The sequence below is a fragment of the Ursus maritimus genome, unplaced genomic scaffold (assembly GCF_017311325.1).
Source record: "Ursus maritimus isolate PB19 unplaced genomic scaffold, ASM1731132v1 scaffold_12, whole genome shotgun sequence".
In the NCBI taxonomy this organism is placed as follows: Eukaryota; Metazoa; Chordata; class Mammalia; order Carnivora; family Ursidae; genus Ursus; species Ursus maritimus.
Window position 1 is genome coordinate 23,614,823 of NW_024423564.1, and position 20,093 is coordinate 23,634,915.

Below are 20,093 nucleotides of genomic sequence, written 5' to 3' on the forward strand. Positions count from 1 at the left end.
TTTTTTTTTTTTTTTTTTGTTTTGGTTTTTTCCCCACACCAAGAAATTTTCTGCAACATCAACTGGGTGTCCTACAATTTAACTCAATTATTAATTATCTACCTGGAGATAGTGTCAGGTCTCACAGGTTAAGGACTCAGTCCCATAAGACTGTTCCCACCCTAAGTCAGATGACGGTTTCAAGTAGTAGATCCCTAGGTGACCCACAATTTCTGTAGGACTTATCTACAAATCAGAGTTTCCTACCACCACCTTCTCAGGTTTAATTAATCTGCTAGAGTGGCTTGCAGAATTTAGGGGAATACTTACTTGCATTTACCAATATATTAACGGATATGATAAAGGATACAGATGAACAGTCAAATGAAGAGATACATAGGACAAAGTCTAAAAGGGCTCCAAGTTCTGGAGCTTCTGTCCCCATGGAGTTGAGGTGTATTGCCATCCTGATATGTGGATGTGTTCACCCACCTGGAAGCTCTCTGAACCCTCTACCTTTGGGATTTTACTGGAGAGTTCATCATGTAGGCATGATGGGTCATTACCTCCATTTTTAGCCCTTCTCCCTTCTCAAGAGAATGGAGGGAAAGGCCAAAAATTCCGAGCTTCTAATCATGGCTTTCCCTTTCTGGTAACCAGCCCCCATCCAGGAACCCACCCAGAGTTATCTCGTTAGAACAAAAGACACTTCTATCATCGAGGAAATTGTAAGGGTTTCAGAACCCAGAGCCAAAGACTAAATATTAGAACAAAAGATGCTCCTAGTTCTCTTACTATAGGAAATTACAAGGGTAAGTTTCTACGTTTGATTTTACTCTGTCAGACTTACAGGGGAAATCACCTTACTGCATTCAAAAGTAATTTACTATATTTACTCTAGTGACTCTTGAGCTACTGAAAACATAGAATAGATGTACTTAGATTATCTGGCAGAAACTGATCTTAGATTAATTCTTCTAGCCCCAATTCTATCCCTCATAATTCCCTAGCACTTTACCCACCCTTTGGTTTTTGTTTGTTTGTTTATTTGTTTGTTTTGGTAAATAAAATCTCCTGGAATTATCCCAATTTAAGTGTGGAATCTGTTTCTTGTTTGATGCATCCTGTTAAAAAAAATTTTTTTTTTAAATTTAAATCAACCTTAAAGATTTGGCTCATTTAAAAACACTTACGTTTTAAATCACTGTATTTCAGTACCATGAGTGGAACTATGTGGATGCTGTATAAAATTTCCATGTATCTATTATTTGAATATCAACCCCATGAGAGATACCTCTGGGATTACAAATAAGATCTAGCCCTCTCTGGCTCTTCATGAGACAGATAGAGAAAAGGATGACCTAGTAACTAAAATTCAAAGACAATTATCACATTGTATGTATACACAGATAATATAGTGTAACTACCCTTTTACGGTGCTGGTAATTTATGGCTCTGTGGTATTAACCTCTGTATGTTCAAGGAATCTTGTTTCTTTCTCTTCTCTATACTTGCTCCTCTACTCAGTAGTGGTGTTTATTGACATGTAATGATACCCATTGTTACTTATATTTTTGTATCATGTCTTTTTTTCTAAAGATTTTTATTTATTTGAGAGAGAGAGAGCACGTAAGAGAGAGCTCGAGCGGGGGGAAGGGGTAGGGGGAGAGGGAGAAGCAGACTCCCTGCTGAGCAGGAAGTCCAGTGCAGGACTGCATCCCAGGACCCCGGGATCATGACGTGAGCCGCAGGCAGACACTTATGTGTCATGTCTTTTGTGCATAAAATTCATTCATTGTATATGTTTATATTCATATCCTGACTCCTTCTAGTTGTAATTTTAATTAGTAGATATATATTAGATAAATGGATGCAATTAGGCATTGGAAACATGTTTTGGACAGTCTCACCAGCACATATCATCATGTCTTCTCCTCTGTTCTTTACTCCTTTCCCACCCATCTCCGACATCATGGGATCTCTCCTCCAGCTGACTCATCCCTTACCTTAACCTGCTATATAGTGAGAAACATTGATCATATTTGTCTTAGGTTATTTAGTGAGAAATGGTTTATAATCCAAATTTCTAGATATAGCATCTAAATGCTATCTACCTTTTTGTGATTGAAACTCTAATAGTTTATGTAAAACAGGTGATAAGCATTGTGTTAATAGAAGATGAATAATGATAAAAAATTTATTCAAGATTTTAGTGACATGCCTACTCTTTCCTAATCATTTTCAGAGAGGTATGATTGATTTCTCTGAGCACACTGAACCAGGAGTTTGTCCCCTTGAATTACCAAGATAAAATATTTTTTCTTAGGAAAGAGAGTTTTCAGACAACTGAAATTATGCTTTGATTGTGCAAATAAACTTTACATTCAATTAGTATATGATTTAAACAAGAGAACAGTGCCTATCATATCGGGGCTACTTAATAACTATTTGTTGAAAGGAGGGAGCAATCAAAGGAAGAGGAGAAAAAAAGAGGAGGAGAGGGAGAGAGGGAGGAAAAATGTCTGCCTAACTTGGCTTCAATCTTTTGATTTTAACATTTCACATTTTCAAGTAGCAGTGGAAATCTGATTCATAACATTCACAAGATTGTTCAATACTCTACATTAATCAATAAGAATGTGTCAAAATTATATACAAGACTCTTAATGGAAAAACATTCATATGGTGTTGTCTTGCCCTTGATTGTCTCAGTATTTCAGAGAAGTACATGCTTATAGAAAGGAAGCTTGAGGTTAATTCCAACCTTGTTTAGCACTGGGGGTGGGTGGGTGGTAGTGGGTAGAAGAAAATAACCCTATTGCCATGGCATGATTTGTCCTGGGGTTTTGGAAGATGTTTTTCATATAATCATTAAAGCTAAAATTAAAGATATATTAAAGCCAAAATTAAAGATATAATTTGCTGCTTAATAAATGATATACATTTTATAACTTCATTAAGGTTGCTACTTTCCTTAATTTTTATAGACCACGAGATTTTCAGTGAGGTGCATATTAACTGCAGAGATAATAATGTTTCTATATGTTAATAATTTTAAATGAAAAACACTTGAGCTATTTTCCAGCCACATGGGAGGAATCATTTACATCCTTAAAGGCTTATTTTACCATTAACCCCTTCATTTGAGTAGAGTGGATAGCCATATGTAAAGTATTAATTCTTTTTACATTAGTGCTAATAGCAAGTATTTTAGACCCACTGGTGTGAGAGGATTAAAAGCCACAGCATTAGGCAGGCACCAACATTTCTGAGATTAATCCTTGTTAGAGAAACCTAGCGGGAACGTATAACTTGATTTTCTGTTTATTGATCAGATGCTTCTTGTTTCTTTTATCATGTGAAATGAAACTCTGCAGAAACAATATCATATTGCATTAATATGCTGAACTTAAACAATGCAACACTGGATTAAACTGGTCTGTGCTACCCTTTCTGCTTGTATTACCACTTACTATAAATTCAGATTTTAGGTATAGATCTGTGGAGATGTCATATACCTTAAATATTTGGCATGATGGCCCAAATAATAGATAAGCCATTCATGCTTTTTCTAGTCAGAAAGTCATGTTAACAACAGAGGTCTGGGAATATTTGCTTCTATTTGTTAGAAGGGGTGATTAGGGATTCAGTGAATAATAGATGCAGTCTGAGATTTCATTATATATTTTGAGAAGAGGAAAGGGATAATATTTCTGTGTCTTTTTATTTCTCCATTACTCCCAGCCCCACCCTACCCAACCCTATCTTGGTTACCATGTTAGCTTAGAAACTATTTCCTGGCCTCTTATCCTCATGTTCACTTTAATTTGGCTGGATCCCAGGAGTGACATCCAAATATTGACTAACTAGCAGAGCATAGGCACAGACCAATCAAGAGGTGCATCAGCTATAAATGACTTGGTGGTGAACGACTTGATTGTTTGGCTAAAACTTAGCCTGGCATAGTGGTTGGCTTATCCTAATTTATCTGGATATCGTAAACCACCTTGGATAATGGCAGCCAATGGGTTCTTAGTGATTTCTATCCTAAAGGAAAGTTAGGAGACAGTGGGAGACAAAAGTTGGAAGGGGGAGAGGCCATTCTACCTCAGGCAGTGGTATCTGCTGATGCTTGTGAGTGGTTTTGAGCTGTTAAAGGGACCCATATAAGTCAGTTGTCTTACTTTTTCATAAAGGCATACTAGTTTATTATTAACAAATAAAATATACACATACACATACATATACAGATGTATGGTTACATATAGATTTTACTTACGTACCTGTAGTTAAATTGGTGAACATGTGTGTGTATGTATATATGTGTGTAACACATATGCAAAGTTTGTCCTCAATTAACACATGAGTTGTGTCTCCCAAAGTTTTATGTATGTAAGTAGGCATTTACAATAGTAAATTTATAACACTTTTTTTGTAAGATAGTATAGTACTTTTAAGATTAAAAAAACCCTGTTTTTACTTCCATAAAAGCTTCCCTGAACCAGTCAGTATTCAAGAAAAGGTGTTTTATTTTGCCCTGAATCCCAGTCTCTCTCCCTCTTTCCTGCTCCCTTGTTGATCTGTGCCAGCTCTGGACTCTGAATCTCACGTTATTCCGCTGGGCTCTGGGTGTCTTTTCCTTGAACACAGTGATTAGATTTATCCTTCTCCACACTTGACTAGGTCTGATATTCACCAATTTCTTTACCGTTTAAGATGTTGGCACAATCTCGGTTTCTTTCTTATTATACCTCTAAATTTAGCATGACATTACCTATGGAAAAAAATGAATGGCTGGTGGTATTACCCTCATGAAACAGCTCATTAAAACTGATCAACTTTGAGTGTATATGGAACAGAATTGGACAGGATTGGCACTCTGAATAGGTTTAAATGTTACTGTTTTCAAATCAATGTATGTGTTTTAACTATTTGATTAATATTACTTTTAAGAGACAGAATAATACAAATTTACATTACCAAAATTCACAGAGAAACCGATTCTATTACTAATTCACTTCTGTTGGCAGAGGCAGAGTCATTTTTCTTAAAATAAAAATGTCAAAGTGATTGCCACCTTGATGTTTTCTTGCTTTCTTTTCAGAAACTTTTTAAACCAACCAAATTTTCATGGACTACATTAAATATTTAAAAATCAAATGATAAAATAAATCACCCCTGCCGGGTAAAAAGCACCTTACTCTGCTCTATTGGTTTTAGACTATCAGTTGACTACCACTACTGAATTTGGGCTGTTTGAATTGTGAATCTGTTACACAATTAATAAACAGAGATAAGACAGCTCCTATGAAAGGAATATATCTATATTTTACATTTTCACTGGATGTTGATTTCTGTGTTGGAGGAAACAAGACAAATGCACTTTTTGCCAGGAGTTCATGTAAAACCTCAAGTTACCTGTTGCATTTCAATTTTTTTAGTCTGGTATGATTTTAATTTTACTTATAATTGTGTGCTCTGATCTGATGCCTGATTGATCCACTCTTATTTTTTCTCTGACGTGAAGCATAGCATTTATCCATCCATCCATGCATCCCTCCATCCATCCAGTTCTTTGTTCCTTCGTTTAGTAAACATTTACTGGCCATTCCTTATATGCAGCTGCTATTTTGATCGGCACTCTACCTAATTTCATTTGATCCTCACAGCAGTCTTCAAGACAAATGCCAGTATTTTAATTTTGCAATTAAGAAGGCTATAATGCCCAAAAGCTAAACAACTTGTCAACATCATATTGTTAAGAGTATTCTGCTCCTCTTTTTTTCCTAGCATAGTCCTTGCAACAGAGAAAGCACTTAATGCTTATGATTAAATGAATAAGTGAAGTAGAAAACATTTCACTACAGCTAACACCTCTTTAGTGCCCATTAAGTACCATAAACATTTCTATGCTTTCCTACATATTCTCTCATATCCTAACTTCAAAAGCCCCAGTAAGCTCGGAGTTATCTTATATCTGTTTTATAGATGAGGGGCCTGTGGAAACGGTGGTTAATTAATGTGCTCAAGATCATACAGCTGGAAAATAGCAGAGTCAAGAATTTAGGCTTTGGCTCTGGAGTCCATGGCTTTGCCACTATATATATATATATATATATATATATATATATATATATAAAATTTTATTTTTTTGGGGGGTCTATCACTGTACATGATGCATTGTGAATGCTCAAAAACTATTTGCTGCAATGATGATGGTGATGATGTGGAATGGGAAATTTTGTCTGATGTACTGAAAAAGCTATTTTATAATAATTATAAAAATTTCAAATTACAGTTACATGGATTGTCTCTTTAAATCCCTAGGACCACCTCATATTCGTTCTGCTTTTAACAGCAAAATATCTAATTTTTTATCTTTATAGAAAAATAGGAGTATATCAGCATTTATGTATATATGATTATCATATATACATATATATATGTGTATATATATATATATATACACACACACACAAACACATTATCATATGTATACAGAGAGAGAGGAAGAAGGAGGGAGGGAGAGGGGAGGGCAATGAGTATAGTATAGATACAGATACAAAACTAATGCTTAAACTGGTGTGTCTTCTCTCTCACATCAAAGTTTGCATTTTTAAACCCCCCAAATATGCCAGTGTACCTGGATATATGGTTTGGAAACAACTAGTCATGATTTTAGTAAGCGATGCATTCTTTAATTGCTTAAAAATAAAGGTTTTCACATGAAGGTGCTGGGTACAAAATTAAACCCTTTATGAAGAAATTTGAGGTGGAAAAGTTACCTTCCCCTTGAATCATGTAGCAATAAAACAAACCACTACGGAGTCTCTCTCTTGTAGTCAGTTGATCGTATGCCCACAAAGATAGCTTTGCTTTTTAACCCATTCTGTACACATTTTTCAGTATTTCGTTCTGTCAATAGAGGACCCTGAAGCGGTGAGGGTAATGAAGAGGAATGATAGTTTAGATGTATTCTTTCCTGGAATGCCCGTTGAATTAAATCTTTCATTCCCACTGCAGACATACAAATCTATAATCTCCTTTCAAGATGAATCCAGAATCAGGAGTCTGCATTCTTTTATTCTTGGTCAGGAGATTAAAATTGATCACAGGCCACACAAGGGAGTCAGCTGTAGTATCACAGCTCAATGTGGTTAACGAGGACAGCGTTTGCCTTCTGTTCTCTTTAACCGTGCACTTACAAGTTACAAATATTATTGATTTCAGGGGTCATCCGAGGCTGTGAGGAGGTTGTGTGACTTGACAATATTTTGCTGTTTTTAGGGGGTAAGAGCTATGAGCCCTGATAGCAACTGGGACAGGTATAGTTTAAATTTGACAAATGAAGATTTATACTTTTTGAGCTGGCAAAGTCCTTCATGTAGAAATAATGAATGAAAATTTGATTGTTGATTTAACACAGGTCAAATGACTTGCAATGAAAGAAGGAAAATAGCGCTTTAATTATTACCCTTTCACCAAAATGAATTGATGATAGGTTTGTCATTGTAGATCTGTGCTTTAAACAAATGAATAGTGCTTAGAAGATACTTTTATAAGACATCATTTAAATTTAAGTAGACATAGTTTACCTAAAATCATTTGAAACTGTAGTGTAGGTGGGATGATATGTGAATAATTACCTACTAATCTTTAAAGCATTTTTTTTTCTTTCTGGTGACTTAAACTACTGTATTAACATTCAGAAAATTAAAGGTGCCACAGATCATTGTATGCTAAATTTTCAAAGACTAGGTTCAAGCTTCTCATTTTTCTCTAATAATAAAGATTATATGCTATCCTGAGTATATATTTTATGCAATGGTGGAAGAAACACTATATTTAAAAATTTTTATTAGATTAAATTTGGCTTAAGCACTTACTAGCTATGAGATTTTATTTTATTATTATTATTTTTTAAAGATTTTATTTATTTATTTGACAGAGATAGAGACAGCCAGCGAGAGAGGGAACACAAGCAGTGGGAGTGGGCGAGAAAGAAGCAGGCTCCCAGAGGCGGAGCCTGATGCAGGGCACGATCCCAGAACACCAGGATCACACCCTGAGCTGAAGGCAGACACTTAAGGACTGAGCCACCCAGGGGCCCCTAGCTATGAGATTTTAGAAAACTTATTTTACTGCCTTCAACCTCAGTTTGCTCATCTTTAAATGGTTGTAAAGGTGTCTAGCTGTTAGAGTTGTTATGAGGCTCAAATATACAAGAAATATTTTTAAGTCATAAAACGCTTTACAAGTGTAAACCCTTAAAATATTTATTACTGAGCCTACACTTAAGACAGTTGGTGGTAGAAAGATCTTCTGATATACATTTTCTCTCTTTTTCTTCATAATTAATAGAACACATTAGCAAGATAGCAAGTTAGGGTTATAAAAGAGTCCATTCGGGCTACAATGTAAAACCTATTGAACTAAATTAAATTACTGATACTGGCTTTACATGCACCATGCTCTAAGAAGCAGAACTCAAACAGCTTAGCATTAGAATATTACTTTAAAAAATATGAAAATAATTACAATTATAAGAAATGACCCTAAAATATACTGGAAGAGAAATCATGTGTTCAGAAACTGAAATATACATAATATATATGATATTTTATATATATATATATATTATATGTTTTTTTTTTTATGTAGGCTCCACAGCCAGCATGGAGCCCAATGTGGGGCTCAAACTCAGGACCCTGAGTTTGAGACCCATGCTGAGACCAAGAGTCGAATTCTTAACCAACTGAGCCACCCAGGCATTCCAATTTTCTGTTGATTTTTAAAAGTGTGAGACTTTTATTGATACTGTCAATATATATGCTTCTATATACTATGGTTAGAGTGGTATGGGTGTTTTTGAGTATAATTTAATTTTTGAATTTGTATATAGTATATAGTTCGTAGGGAGTTTAATTCCAAAGAGCAACACAGCCTCAGTTTGATCTCCCTGATTAATCCACCACCTGCTATTACTATAGTTTCTTCCTCTAGTAGTAGGAAAAGAGATGATACCATTTGCCTATATAATGGCTTCCAATTATAATGAAAATAATTGTAATTATTATTAATTAAATTTTTCATATCTGTATAATACTTCATGATTCAAGAGTCCTTGAAACAGCTCAAGGGAGGTGGTGTTAAAAGCTTAATTTTACAGAGGAGGAAACTAAGGCACAGAGAGGTAGGCTGATTTGCTATACCTCACACAGCTAGTAGGTGAGGGAATTGAGAGCAAACCTAGGTATTCCTACCTTGGCCAGGCATTTCACCTGCCTGGGAGTATTTGGTTTTGCTTCAGAGGTCAGAAATGTGCACTCTTGCAGAATTTCCAAACCTGGTAGAGGCAGAACAACACCTCCCTAATTCAAAGCTTCAGTTTTCAGAGAAGGCCTTCTAAAAATTGGTTTTAATCACACAAATACTATATAAGCTTAAGTTATATCCATTTTGTATTATCCACTCACAGCTTAATTAATGTGAAGTTGTCATTATTGACTAATTCTTTCTTCTTGAAAACAGTCTATTGTGAATATATTCTCCATTAATACTGATTCCTAGGAAGACATGTGGTATATTCCTTCTCTAGTAAAATCTTTCTTTCTATACTTTGGCTGCATTACCACTAGAATATTTTGCAGTGTGGGTATCAGCATAGGGTGTTATCCTGTTGATTTGCCTAATTTAATTAAATTGATTCTCATAGTTGTAATATATATATTTGTATTTTGTTGTTTTTGTTCTATTTTATATTCCCTCTCAATAAATTTCCTTTAGTTATATTATTTCCAAAATTAATTGTAGATCAGTAGCCTTATACTTAAAATTCAAGAATGAGTCCTAAAATTAAAAAAATACTCAAAAATTCTTTTGAACACCTGTTTCTTTGTGCCTTGTATTTATTTTTATATATTAGATAATTTTTAAAAATTGTGTGTATTGTGTAGACAAGCAAGTTTGAGCTCTTACCTCTCTTCTCCTGGCTTCCAGTATACGACTTTCTCCTGCATCTCTTACCTGACTGATCTATCCTCAATCTATTTGGGTTCTTCTCCCTCTTTCCTTCTTTAAATATTGGTATGTTATCTAGGGCTTTACTCTTAGCCTTCTTTTCTGTTTATTGTATACACTCACTCTAGGATTAGCTCATTAGCATTCATGACTTCTAGTGCAATCTTTTTGCTCATAATTTTCAAATCTGTTTGTCCAGACCAGATTTCTCCCATGAGCTTCAGACATGAATTTTTACCTGTTTTAATAAAACAACTCTCTTGGATGTCCCACACTCCATTACATGTATCCAAATGAAACAACATTGCTCCCCTAGGACCTATTCCTCCTCCACTGCACTGGGTTAGTCAAGCACACCACTCTTGAGGTACCCACCAAAACAGAAATTTAAGACCTAACTTTCCCCCTGTCTTTCCCTCTATTCCCTACAACTACTAGGGACCAAATTCTATGAAATTAACTTCTAAATATCTCTCGGGTATGTTTTTATTCTCCTGTATCTCCACTGTCAGTATTTCAGTGTGAGGCCTCTTCTTTTCCCTTTAAAGTTACTATAATAGGAGAAGAAAGTGAAAACATACCTCTGGGGAATCCAGAGTCACATGTTCAAATGCCATATACAGAATTTCTTTGAAGTATTAAAATTTCATTCAAAATTTGCATTTCATTCCTCATTATCTCTGTATCTGTACTACTATAAACACCATAATTTAAATTGCTTATCTTTGAGTGAAATTCTTGCTCTGGGAGGGTAAACTGTGTTTATACTGATGTTGTGGACTCTCCCTGCAATGCCATGCTAATGGAGGTTACTAGCAATCCAGGTTGAGGAGTCTAAGAAGTGTTCCTTTCTTATCTGGATTTATGCACCATCCCCTTACATGATCTGCTCCCATCATTCTCACTGCCTGTAAATCAATTCCACACACCGCTACCAATTTGTCCTTCTTGATATAAAAGCTGATTATATAATTTCCCTGCACTATCTTTTCAACGTAAAATCCAAATTCCTTGGTGAGACTTGCATGGACCTTCATGGTCTGATGTCTGCTTATCTGTCAGATTTTAAATTTTGCTATACCCTGTCCCCTCTTATCTGCTCCCCTGAACCCTAGTCTAGTCAGATGGACGTCTTATCCCTTTATGCCTTTATATATGCCACTCATTATTACCACCCCCCCCTTTTTTTAACGACTGGAAACGTTCATCTTTCAAGACTCAGCTTGAACATCCTTGTCTCCAGTCCAGGTAAATTGTGCTTTATATGTGCTCCTGTGCACTTACTTATGTAGCCCTCTGTCATAGTGCTTATCTTGCTTAATTCTAAGTTTCTGATTACATGTTCTTCTCTCATTAGATTGGAAACTGTTCAGCTATGTATCCCTAGCTCCTAATAGGTTAGCTAGCACATAGTAGACACTCAATAAATATCAATGAATAAGTAGTTAAATGAAACATCAAATATTTCTTTTTCTAACTCATCTCAATCACAAAAATCACAGCTGGTATCCAAATCTAAAAGTTGACCATGTGTTTGTTTGGCTTTTCTATGTAACAGAAATTTCAGAACTAGATAGTCAACGAGTATACATTGAACCTGCCAAATTTTACATCATTAGTTACCAATATTTAAGAAAATTTCAATTGGCACTAAGTTTCAAAAGTTATGTGTAGTTTTGTTACTGTTATGGTTGTTGTAATGATGTTGTGTATTAAAATTATGTTAAATATTAAGGAAAAAGAATATCAGGGAAGGTACAAGTATGAAAATAATAGGATTTTAAAGTTTAAAATACATAAAATCCATTTTATTTATTAGCATTTGCCATATGTCAGTCACTGTTCTAAGCACTTACCATATTATTGAGATATGTTATCTCAATTAATCTCCCCATCAGGCAGGTTTTATAGATGAGGAAATTGAGACTTAAAATAACTGTGATTATGCAAGGTTACATAGCTAATACATAAAGGAGTAATGATATGAACATGGTTATCTTTGATGTCAAACCATTACTTTCCTCTTACATCAGACCTAACATACTTACAGATTCTCATATATGATGGTATTCATTCATGGTGTATAGTGATTGTTGAGTATGAATAATTACATTGCATTTTGGCATTTACAACAACCATTCTGAGCCTTTGGAATGGCATTTGGGTAAATAGTACAATGTAATTGATTTAATCTTGGTGTCTTTAACCACTTTTGAGTCACTTAGAGAATGTAATGAAAGGTATAGACCCTCTGCACCCATGCACAGTAAAATGATATTGAAGGGGTTCAGAATGGGGCTCCCCAAAATGTGTCACTTTGGCATGTAGATTACTTTGAGCTGAAGTCAATCAAGGCCTAACTCAGGAAGAGCTTTTCTTTCCTACTTAACTACCTAAAAGAAATTAGAGGGCGTAGCCCAAAAAAAGAACTATCAGGAGAGATAGCTACAGAGAATATTGGCTAGCTCTTGGGGGAAACTCAGCAGGACGTGGAGGTCAAATTCCTCTCTATGTTCCATTGTCTCTGTGTTGATAGGGCATGGCAAACATTTGTTTACCAAACATTTGCTCTTCCCATGTTCCTATAAAATTGTCTTTCTCTCCATTGAATTCTCACAACCCTGTTCCCTTCACAGTTAGCTCAGGATGGCATGTAAGCCTCAATTGCTTGACTTCCTGTGGGTTTCATATTCTTCTGGGGGAGTTTCATGTATGTATGTGATTAAGTTTGTTTTTCTCTTGTTAATTGGTCTTATGTCAATTTAGTGAATAGACCAGCTAGAAGTACTAGACAGGTAAAGGAAAAATTCTTCCTCCCCTATAATACATACACAAAAATGTACTTTTTTGATTGTCTTGGTTTTCTTGAGAAATTCAGGCACTGTTCAGATGTCTAGATTATCTCCCTATTTTGTGGATGAACAAACTGAGGTTCGAGGTCAGCCACTTGTTTCTAAAGTGGTTGACCATTTCTATTCATCAAGAATGTCTTTTGGAGAGTAATCACTTCAGGGAATCTCCTGAATTTGTAGAAAAGTATTCTAATTTTGAGACTCTTACTCAGCAACATGTTAGAAATAATACAGTACAAGTATATTTAAGGATGGAAATAATTTATACTTTTTTACATCATACACATTTCTTGAAAAAAATGTATGGAGATAAGTAAAATTTACAGAATTACAGCAGTGATTCAGAGTAAGATAAACTTGCACAGAAATGTATTACCTGTGTATAAGAGGAAAATGCATAATTAAAGTGAAATGACTCTGAGCTGTATCATTACAAGATAAAAGAATTATATAGTATTATAACCAATATGTATGATTGTAAATTGCATGTTCTACTTGTAAAATTAAGTTGTTTCAACAATATAGAGCTATATTATGCTTACTTGTCCATATAACAGTTCTATAAAGAAATACATTTTTGTAACTCTTCTCATTTTAGAGATAAAAAAGCTGTGGTTTAACACCTTGGGCATGAATTTAGACCTAATATCTGATAAATTACAGGATTAGGAGTCCATTTGAGGTCTTCTGATTTGGACCCAAGCAGCTCTCCATTGTTTCACAGACCTGCCTGGGGAGAATCACACAGACCCAGAAACCAAGTTCCAGCAGCTGAGAGAGTCACCAAGCGCATTTAGTGTGTGGTCTTTATTTTAAAGTCTGCCACTTGCTTCCTCGGGCTTACATTGTTTCACTTTGCAGAACTCTGAAGGCCAGAACATACTTGGGTAACTCAGAATGATTCTTAGCTTTCATTTCAGTTTTAATCCATGACCCTAGCTCTTGCATTATGTTTCACCTCATTTTATTCTGGTAATATAGCAACGGTTTGTTTGGCTTTGAAGGAAACGGTTTAACTGCATCATCTAAATGCATGTTATGTAAAAATTATTAAAGTTTTCAAATACAGAATACCTTGGCCTCACAATATAGTTGTAAATTCGCTAGAACAATTACAAATAAAGAGGCTACCAGTGCCTGTATTTAAGAATTTATTTGAATTAAAAAAAAAATGCAGAAGTGCAATTTTTATAAATACCTTTGAGAAAGTAACTAATACAATACAATGAATGTGTGGTACCTTTACTGGTGATTAACACATTAGTAATACTTTTGAGCTTACATTTTAAAGGGGTCTTCTCCCTTCTACAGAATGTGTGTTTATGGTGGCAGCTTTAATGCTATTTCCTGCTGTGCAGTTCAATAGAGTATGTTTTTAGGTGGTTGGTTGAGGGTTTTTTTCGTTATGTATGTCGATGGAGATAAGTGTTTTAATTACTTTTTTAATGTCTGTGCTTTTGTATTTTTCTCCTCTCTTCCCTTTTATTTCCTGCTGTTGAGATTACTGCCTCATCTCCACAGCAGGTGGCTGTTGCAAATTTGTTTTCTTTGTAAGCCTGGTAGATTTATTTTGTAATATAACTGTTCCTTTTTAGTATTTTATTATTAATGATTTCTTTACTTTAGAATATAGTATACTTACATAGTCCATAATAGTAATTTCCTAACACATCTAAGAATTCCAGTCATTAAGGAAAAAACCTTTGCCTGAGGCATATTGTTTGAGGTTTTTTGCTTACCCTTACTTCGTGATGTGAAGATTAAAATTTAAGGAAATTGTTTTATAGCAAAAGCCAAATGAGAGTTAGAAACAGAAAAGAGAAGGGAAGGAAATAAAGAGAAAGAGGCCCAAGAGATAAGGCACACTTTAATAAATAATACCAAAAATCAAAGTGATAGGTAGAATTTTGTGACAGAAATAGGAAATTACATTAATATATCTTTTCTAGAAGAGAGCTTTTAACGAGATCTTGTGTTTATATTAAAATTAAATTTTAATTACTAAAATAACTTTTGCTAATTATAAGAAAATTGGAATATCACGAAAGTACAAAGAAAAATACTTCATCTTTTTTTTTGGTCCAATATTTTGTTGGTTTGGTTGTTTCATATGTCCCTTTATATCAAAAGAACAATAGATAAAATGGATCCTGAGTATAGGAATTATTTGTCAGAACACATTCAAGGATATTTTGTCCATTTTTGAATTCTTGGGCATTGCTTTACCAATTAAAATAGTCTCTCTTCTCTATTTTATTCCAAATGTATAGAGGGAACAAAAAATATGAGCCCCAAATGCACAGTGAACCATAATCGCATTTCATTATATGAAATTGCTGGATATTTTATGACAGGTTAAAAAGTTCTCTAGAAAAATCTTAACTACTTAGAATCAGTTTATTTAATATGTATTGCACTTGTGAATACATTGCTTTCTTAATATGTTTATATTGTGTTTCACCCATAAGTACTACTCTGATTTGGAACCTGGTATTCAGTTCTTAAACGAAGTTAGATGAATTGATCTCATTGGGGTGATAGAACGTGTGTATATCTTCTACATGGACGTCATAAAAAACGAACCGAAGTACATCTGTAACAACATTGTAGGAAGTATCATCTTTGGTTATTTCATTCTCTTCTCTAATGCTTTTTAAAATTCACTGTTTTATAAATTAATACAAAAGAACATAATTCAGTATCTATCAGATTTTCAAAATTGTATGAGTGCTCAGTACTTCTCTTGCTTCTGGATTTCATTATCTGTTACATGTGTCCGTATAGAAAAATACCATATGTAATGGGGAAAAAAATATGATTTGAGATGGTGACTTCATTCATAACATTTTTTTAAAAGTCTTCATCTTGTTATGCTCTAACTGATTGTGTGATACACACGATTAAGGCATGTGGTCACATTGAGAGAGAAACTAGACAGCAGTTACATGAAACAGATGTTTAATGGGGATTTGAAAAATCAATGAAATGAACACTATTGTGATGCATGGTGATCTGATTTCATATGTGTTATATTGAATCACTCCATTCTTTCTGAGTTCAGTCTGAACTAAACGTATTTACAGTGGGGCATTGGGGAAAAGATGGGGAGTTTTATTGAGAAAAGAAGCACAATAGGCCATCATTGATCTGTTCTCTTTCTAGTCAATATATAGATCCTAGAATGATAACCCATATGGCACTGTTGTCCCTTGGAAATAAGATATAAATCCTTCGAATCATATAAGTGATCTTTAAGTGCAGATGAAAAACTTTATAATTCATTGTGGAATTCTGGAATGCTTAGGTCCTTGAAAGGAGTGTTTTATATCCATGTTGTAACCCCAACAGTTTGGGCTTGATATAAGACTAGTTTACCTTTTCTAATAAGTATAGAAACACATCCAGATACATATGTATATCTATAAATACATACGGTTATTATTTTAGTCCTACATTCACATGTCTTATATATAACAGTTTAAGTGTCTTTTTATGATTAATTGCAATAGCTTCTGTTTTTGGAAGTATTTACTGTGAATCTTTTTATCATGTGAGTCTTTATTTTCCGTGGTTTTTATACTTTACCCAAGACAGTAAGAATGACTTACATTTCAATGGTGTTTTAGATTTACTGGAGGGCTTTTATGTGCATTTTTCTACTAATTTTCAGGACAACTCTATACATCAGGCAGGGTAATTTTCATTCTAAAATCAAGGAATTTGAGAGCCATCTTATTAAATAATTTTATCCAAGTATAGCTAGAAAGGGAAAATAATGAAACTAGAACCCAGTCCTTCAGACTCCTAGATCAGTGCTCTTGGAGGCCTGATGTGACTCTAACTGCTCCCATTTGAATGCCAAATTGAACATTAGAGGGTCTTAATTTGCTCCTTCCCTGGTCCTGAAGCACGTGTGGTTTGAGTCCACTGTAGTCTGTACAATGAATGAGGTCAGAATACCCTGGTTTAGCCACAGTCTTTTATTCTAACCAAGGTTGCTAAGTTTTATGGACTCTGATACCAGTCTGCCCAACACCAACCACTTAAATGTGTAATAATATTAATTGTGCATATCATGGATTAGGTGAACATTTAATTTATGTCCATCCAAATATATCATTTATTATATCAAACAAAAGCTTTTTAGGGAGAGAATGAAAATAAAAGGAAACATTTCACATCTATGCAAAGAGCTTCACATTTGTATTCATTCTATTCTCCTAACAATACTACGATGAGGCTGCTGCTGCCCAGAAAGAGTAATTTACTGGCCCAAGGTCATAATAGCTAGTAAGTGCTAAAACTAGAATTTTAATGCAGAAAGTCTGACTTTAGAGGTTTTGCTCTTATCCACATACTCTGTTTACCAGTAATGATAGAAATAAGTCAATTGGCATTAAGATTTTTTTTAAAGGTTTAATAAACAAAAATAAAGAAAAACAATGTTTACACAGGCACATTTCTTTTACGAAGACAGGGATGGATGGCTATGGTAGATAGCTTGGTGTCCCTCAGTGAGAGTTTGTTTAATGAATCCATGTGTATCTGCACATTTTAATGTTCTTCCTCAAGCAGCACCATTCCCCAAAGGAGGCTTAGGAAATGAGGAGTGTGAGCATACAACATGCTTTCTTCTGTGAGAAGAAAGTGAAATCTCAGATACAAAAGTACTTGGAAAAGTAAAAAACTTAGGACATTTGCCATCAGACACATTTTGCTGTTTTCAGCCACTTGTGAATAGTGACATAGTCAGTGGGATTTTATTTGTCTACTAACATCTTCTTACCGACAAAGCACCATTGTGGAATAACAAGAATTAACATACCCGTAGAGAATTTGGTATGCTCTCTACCCATTTCCGTAAGAACCATTTCTGTAAGCCACAGTTCTTTGCCAGGAACTTGGGCCAGTATCTCAGTGTTCTGTCTTCTATGTCTGTGGGATTCGTGAGGCTATCTCCAGTGATAGGTGTATCTGATCACTGTCTTTCCCATGACAGCTTGGCTGTCATTCAAGTGGATGCCATCAAGAACGAGAGGCATCACACGAATGCTTGCTCCATTCAATTAACACGAAATAAGTGAGCCTGTGAAGTAACACAGGCGGACAATATAAAATCTGGGGAATTCTTAAACATGGTCTCCCACACCTGTGAAGACCCAGCCTTAAAAGCTTATTTCTCTTTCATTACTTACTAGATGATAAAATGAAACAGAATATTTAATAGCCTATTAATGTTAATTGAAGTGGTGCAGAACTTAATATGAGCACAAAAATTTATTATATACACTGCTGTTATTTATTCTGTAGTTGTTCCAGAGAGAGGTGCTTTGGATACAAAGCAGAGATACATATTTCAGAGAATATCAAATATTGAAAAATAACCAGCAGATACCCAAGAGAAATACACTTAAGAAGGAAAACAATTCAAAAAGGAATTGTACTAGAGAAAATCATCATAAAGCAAAGATACAGCCTAGAGAAGCAGCCTGTCTTTTCTCTACCACTGGATTGGAACCTGGCCGCAGACACATTCTTGTTGTGTGCCTGTCTGTAGCCTCACAGTGAAGCATTTAATCCATATCTGTTAAATGATTTAGATATCACCTGTTAAGTAACATCACATTATAACAGGGCTCAATTTCAAAATCTTATATGAAAAAGGCAGCATTTTGAAGTAAATGCATAGACTCTATAACCAGAATGTTCAGGTTAGAAATTGGTACTTCTACTTGTTCTCTGACCATTGGCAAAGTTACTTAACCTCTATGTGTCTCAGTTTCTTTATATCTAAAATGCAGAAAATAATGGTCATTGTCTCATTGGATTGTTTTGAGAATTAAATGAGTTAATATATAAAAAAATCACCTATATGCTAGGCACTTTTTAGAACAGTGACTGTAATCTAAATATTCAATATATGGTAAATTAGATTTTCTGTAATATAAGCAGAATTTTATTTATTTTAGGAGAAGCTGAAAAGTATCATTTTGCAATAGTTCTTAAGGTTGTGTTCCTTTGCGTAAATATATGCTGAAACACCAAAAACTTCGGTAACTATTCTAGGGAAACAAACTTCTCTGGCCTTCTTGAAAGACAGAGAACACTGTACATCTACTAAGCTGAGCTGTTTTGTTTGTCAAATCTTTGTCAATTCTTCTTTATTCATAAACCTCCTTCTTCCCACTGAAAGGTGAATTAAAAAGTCATTTCAGTGTCATTTTGAAATCATTCTGATAGAGACACATACCTTATTTATTAATATGCCACCTACTCTCACGGAAATCTTCCTTTGATAGATGGGTATTTGCAAGTTTCATTATCTTTCATATTTCACTTAAGATTGCTTCATTTTTCTTTTTTTGTAGCACTTTGTTTAAATTTGCTAAGGTTTAATACTTTAAACTCTATTCTTTCCTTGCCATAAGATGTGAAATTTGGAAGAATTGATGAACTACAGAAAATTAAATCTATCTTAATATTAATAGCTAATATTTAGTGAGCATTCACTATGTTTTAGGTCTCAATGCTTAATATAGATGGATGGATGGATAGATAGATAGATAGATAGATAGATAGATAGATTTCTTTAAATCTTACATCAATGAGAGATGTGTAATTGTTGTCCCTAGCAGAATCATTAGGAGATATAGATACATCAGATTATAAAATTTATTTCAAGGAATTGAGTTATATAATTGTGGGAGCTGGCAAATTCGAAATCTGTGGGCTAGGCCAGCAGGCAGACTTTCTTCTTCCTCAGGGAAACTTCAGTTTTGTTCTTAAGGCCTTTCCACTGATTGGATGGTGCCTAGCCACATTATCAAGGTAGTCTCCTTTACTTAAAGTCAACTGATTATAGAAGTTAACCATATTTACAAAATGCCTTCATAGCAATACAGAGATTAGTACTTGATCAGATCATTTGATAGTCTAGCTAAGTACATATAATCACTGGCACTCACACAAGATCACAGACCTGGTAAATTGGAGACGAAGACCTCACACCAAAGTCTGGCTAATGATAAAGGTCCTGCTCTTAATTACTCCATAGCATCATGGTTAGCAGATGCTAGGGTTCTTTTGCCACCTGGGCCAGACTACCGAACAGTGTGTAAGGACAGATTCAGATGTGTTGCCCTAGGTCATAAGGGATGACCTGTCACGCAGATGGGGGAGAAGAGCTCCACAGACCTTGGGACTTTAAAAGTGTGTGTGCCCTGGGGTGTGGCTAAATAGGCA

General features: G+C 34.8%; 1 protein-coding gene across 3 annotated transcripts in view; it reads left to right on the top strand.

Moving 5' to 3' along the window:
- The window catches only part of DPYD (dihydropyrimidine dehydrogenase), a 788,358-nt gene that overhangs the window by 330,830 nt on the left and 437,435 nt on the right, over positions 1–20,093 (top strand). Inside the window, exon 9 of one of the 3 annotated variants that reach the window (XM_040626998.1) lies at positions 13,515–13,663. The exons of the other annotated variants lie outside the window; for them this stretch is intronic. Within the exon in view, the coding sequence (XP_040482932.1) occupies positions 13,515–13,648 (134 nt within the window). The 3' untranslated portion in view covers positions 13,649–13,663. Of the gene's footprint in view, positions 1–13,514; positions 13,664–20,093 lie in introns of those variants that run through there. 3 annotated transcript variants of the gene reach the window in all.